Raw genomic sequence first — 3517 nt, forward strand, 5'->3', positions numbered from 1 at the left:
TTTTTGATTGCCCATATCACCGACAGATTTTTTGTCGGTAATTAGCGAAGGAATAACTTCCGTCACTATTATGTTGTTACTAAATTAAAGCATTCCATTCCATCGATAATTACATACCGAAAGTTTTCGTAGGTAAAGCCCTTGTTTTCTAATAGTGATCACATACTTAACATTCACGTACTATATTTTTGAAATACAATCTCCATCTCCATATTCTAATAAAAGAATATATTTAATCTTATATTGACAAGTGTAATGCAATTATAACCCCTCATTAATGTTACATATCATTTATCATGCCACTTGTCAATCTATTAGTTATTCATTTTAAATTTCAAATTTTAAATTTTTCACTCTAATTTTATTAAATTAATAATTGATTCTTCATTTTAAATTTCAAAATTTAAAATTTCTTCCTTTAATTATATTAAATTAAGAACACTAGATTAAAAATAAAATAAAATTAATATAAGTTATAAAATAATATAACTCCACATATTTATTTAAATCAACGATTATAATTTAATATAACTAAAAAAATATCTCTTAAATAATAATTTATTTAAAATAATTGATTAATAATTTTTATTTTTTAACCGTAGTTATCACGGATTATAAACTAGTTAACATAATCAATCTAGAGTTTCTTATGTTAATTATCGAAAGTATGTTCAAGATATCTCAATTTGGTTAGCTTCCTGCTATGATCACTTAGTATGTACTAATTGCTTTTACATGTACAAAATTGAAAATTTATTTCTATTTTATGTATCAAATTGTTTGTGTAGAATTGTAAATACCGTATTACATGTTTATAGATTTGAAAACACTTTGCTCAGGTGACCTAAATAGAATTGTATATACGTTAGTTTTGATTATTCATGAGACCATGACATATATTCTGCATTTTGTAAAGAGAAAAACACAATTTCCTACCAAAAAATGATACGCTCACAAAAACATGACAACACGAACATAATTGTAAATAAATGATCGATCGAAGTCTTAACAATGCAACTGAAACATATAATAACGTGTAATATTACGGTTATTAATGAAACACTACTTTTAATCTAACTAGTCATCCGGTTAAAGAAAAATAAATATTAAATTATACTAGCGACGGTGCTTTATTTACGTTGGCAAGTTAGCACCAGCTTGTTTATAAAACAGTCAAAGAACGTAACATCAATTCAAAAAAATAATACTAGTAATAAACAATATAACATCAATTCAAAATAATAATAAACAATAGAACATAACATCAGAAAAAACCCCAAGGATTAATAAAAACACAATCAAACCCATCAAACCTCCTGTTGGAAAAATCAAATAATCAAACATAAAGCAATGATCAATGTCACAAGCGACGCAGTCATGCTACTAGAAACCACTGTCGATGCCAACGATCGGGAAGGTGATGGCCGTGGTGAACTGACGCGTGCCAGATTACTACCAGCTGGAGAAGGTGAGCTTCCTCCGGTGGATGCGGGTGGAGTCAAAACGGGAGTTGCAGATGGAGGGGTTACGGTGACAGGAGATGCAGGAGCTGGTGGAAGGGGTGATGAAGCACGCAGAGGTGAAGATGGCGATTGTGTTCTAATGTGCAAAACCGCCACAATAATCTTTTGACCTTGATCACAGTTGGATTTATTACCAGTAATGAAGTAATGAGGACCCGGTTGTTCAAGTTTGAAATACGATTCACCACCAGCCAGCTTCTCAATGGCATTATCAACATTGCAGTTGTCATAATCATCTTTATCCACCACCAAAACAGAATCCGTGGCATCTTCATACTTGAAATCTGCAAAAAGTTTAAAAGCCAGATTATGAAACAAAATCTAGAACTCGAAAATGAAATCGAACAAGAAAAAGACGTACAGAGGGTATCATTGACCAGAAACCTCAATCTGCCCGACCATGCATTGTAGTCTTCAACAGGGTTTAAGGTCCAGCCATCATCGTCACCAACTTCCAAGGTGACAGCCTGTGAAGAACATATGAAACTGATGAACAACGCCACTAAAAAACAGAGGGATTTCTGAGACGCCATGATCAGAGAAAAATGGAGTTGTGTGGAAGAACGAGCAGTTATGTTCACTATTAATAGAAGACAATACTACACTGTTTTCAGTTACATGCGGCAAAGTGATATAAACTATAACGATAAGATATTATATTAGTTAGAACTGCAGTTAAAGATATGATCATGGGTAGACCCCCCACCGACATCTAAGTTGTCATGGGAATTGGGAAATACAGGAGGATGGGGGTACTGTTGTAATTTATTATGTGTGATCAAAGTTAAAAGACATTGTACATAAACTGGCAAAGCAAGATGGAATTATACAAAGCGAACAGTATACACTTTAAAGAAAAAGATAGTATCTGGAATTGGCAAGGGATAGTTGTTGCAATCAACCATGTTCCACCGAAGAAAAAAGCCTTTCCACAAAAGGTAGATACATATTGGGTGAAGCATGACCAAAGTGTACAAAGTGCAACACATTCTTTAAAGAAAACTAGTATTTTATTTTTTAAGTGGAGAAGGGTCGCTTGAAATTTACAATGTAGAATCTTAATAAAGGGTGTAATACATAAAAGGTATATACGGAGGTGCTCTAAACAAAATATTCAAAGTAAAACACAGTGAGGGTAACCTGAAGGGATAATGACTTGAAAGGGTAACAAACTTTCAATTTTGTTCACGTTTAGTCACTAAACTTTTTTTCGTTATCTATTTGTCATTGTCAAGTGATGTCCAGCCTAGCTGAGTTGATGCATCGGGTTTTATACCCATGTGAGGCGTGAGGTCGGGAGTTCTATTCCCTTAAACTACCTCTTGTGGTGCCACATGTGGAGAATTTTTCCTTGGAAATCCCTATGGGGGCTGGGTTTGCCCTGTAAAGGAGCTCGAACCCAGGGTGCTCGTTGAAATATTGCGAGTAGGCTCCACTTAATTCGTTTGCCGTTTCCAAAAAAAAAAAATCTATTTGTCATTGAACAGTTTCAATATTTCAGTGGCAAATAGATAACGAAAAAAAGTTTAGTGACTAAACGTGAACAAAATCGAAAATTTGTTTCCCTCTAAAAAAAATTCAATGACTAAATGTGAACAAACTTCCTCTTGTATTATGTTTTAGCAAATAATTTATTTTTGTTAAATTGTAGCAACGTATGTTGATGAAGAAATCTATGAAATAAAAAAAAAAAAAAAAAAAAAAAAAAAAAAAAAAACCCGAAAAATATATTTAAAAAAACAAAAAACCGAAACCGAAATAAAAAACCAATGGTTTGGTATTTTACAAAATAAAAAATCACAATTTTCCAATCTGATTTTGGTTTTATAAAAAGTCAATTTTCGGATTTCCATATCTAAATCTCTCCCTCTTTTTATAATCGAAAAATGGTTATATAACCAAAAAGGGAATGAGAAAGCGCTCAATTCAGAATTTTTCTATCCAAAACACCTCCTTATGACATGAATGAGAGAGAGAGAGAGAGAGAGAGAGAG

General features: G+C 32.5%; 1 protein-coding gene across 1 annotated transcript; it reads right to left on the reverse strand.

The window, feature by feature from the left end:
* Positions 1-1214: 1214 nt before the first annotated feature.
* Positions 1215-2174, reverse strand: LOC111916870 (early nodulin-like protein 2). Its single transcript, XM_023912525.3, has 2 exons — positions 1885-2174; positions 1215-1807 (listed from the first exon to the last, which is right to left on the reverse strand). Exons 1-2 carry the CDS (start codon positions 2054-2056, stop codon positions 1329-1331), a joined length of 651 nt encoding a protein of 216 aa, XP_023768293.1. The 5' UTR covers positions 2057-2174; the 3' UTR covers positions 1215-1328.
* Between the last annotated feature and the right edge of the window lie 1343 nt (positions 2175-3517).

Source organism: Lactuca sativa, chromosome 9 (assembly GCF_002870075.4).
Source record: "Lactuca sativa cultivar Salinas chromosome 9, Lsat_Salinas_v11, whole genome shotgun sequence".
Taxonomy (NCBI): domain Eukaryota; kingdom Viridiplantae; phylum Streptophyta; class Magnoliopsida; order Asterales; family Asteraceae; genus Lactuca; species Lactuca sativa.

Coding starts and splice junctions, on each gene's coding strand:
- LOC111916870 (XM_023912525.3), bottom strand. CDS start 2,056: ATGGCGTCTCAGAAATCCCTCTGTTTTTTAGTGGCGTTGTTCATCAGT. Junction 1,808..1,884: donor TCTGGTCAATGATACCCTCT/GTACGTCTTTTT, acceptor AACTTTTTGCAG/ATTTCAAGTATGAAGATGCC.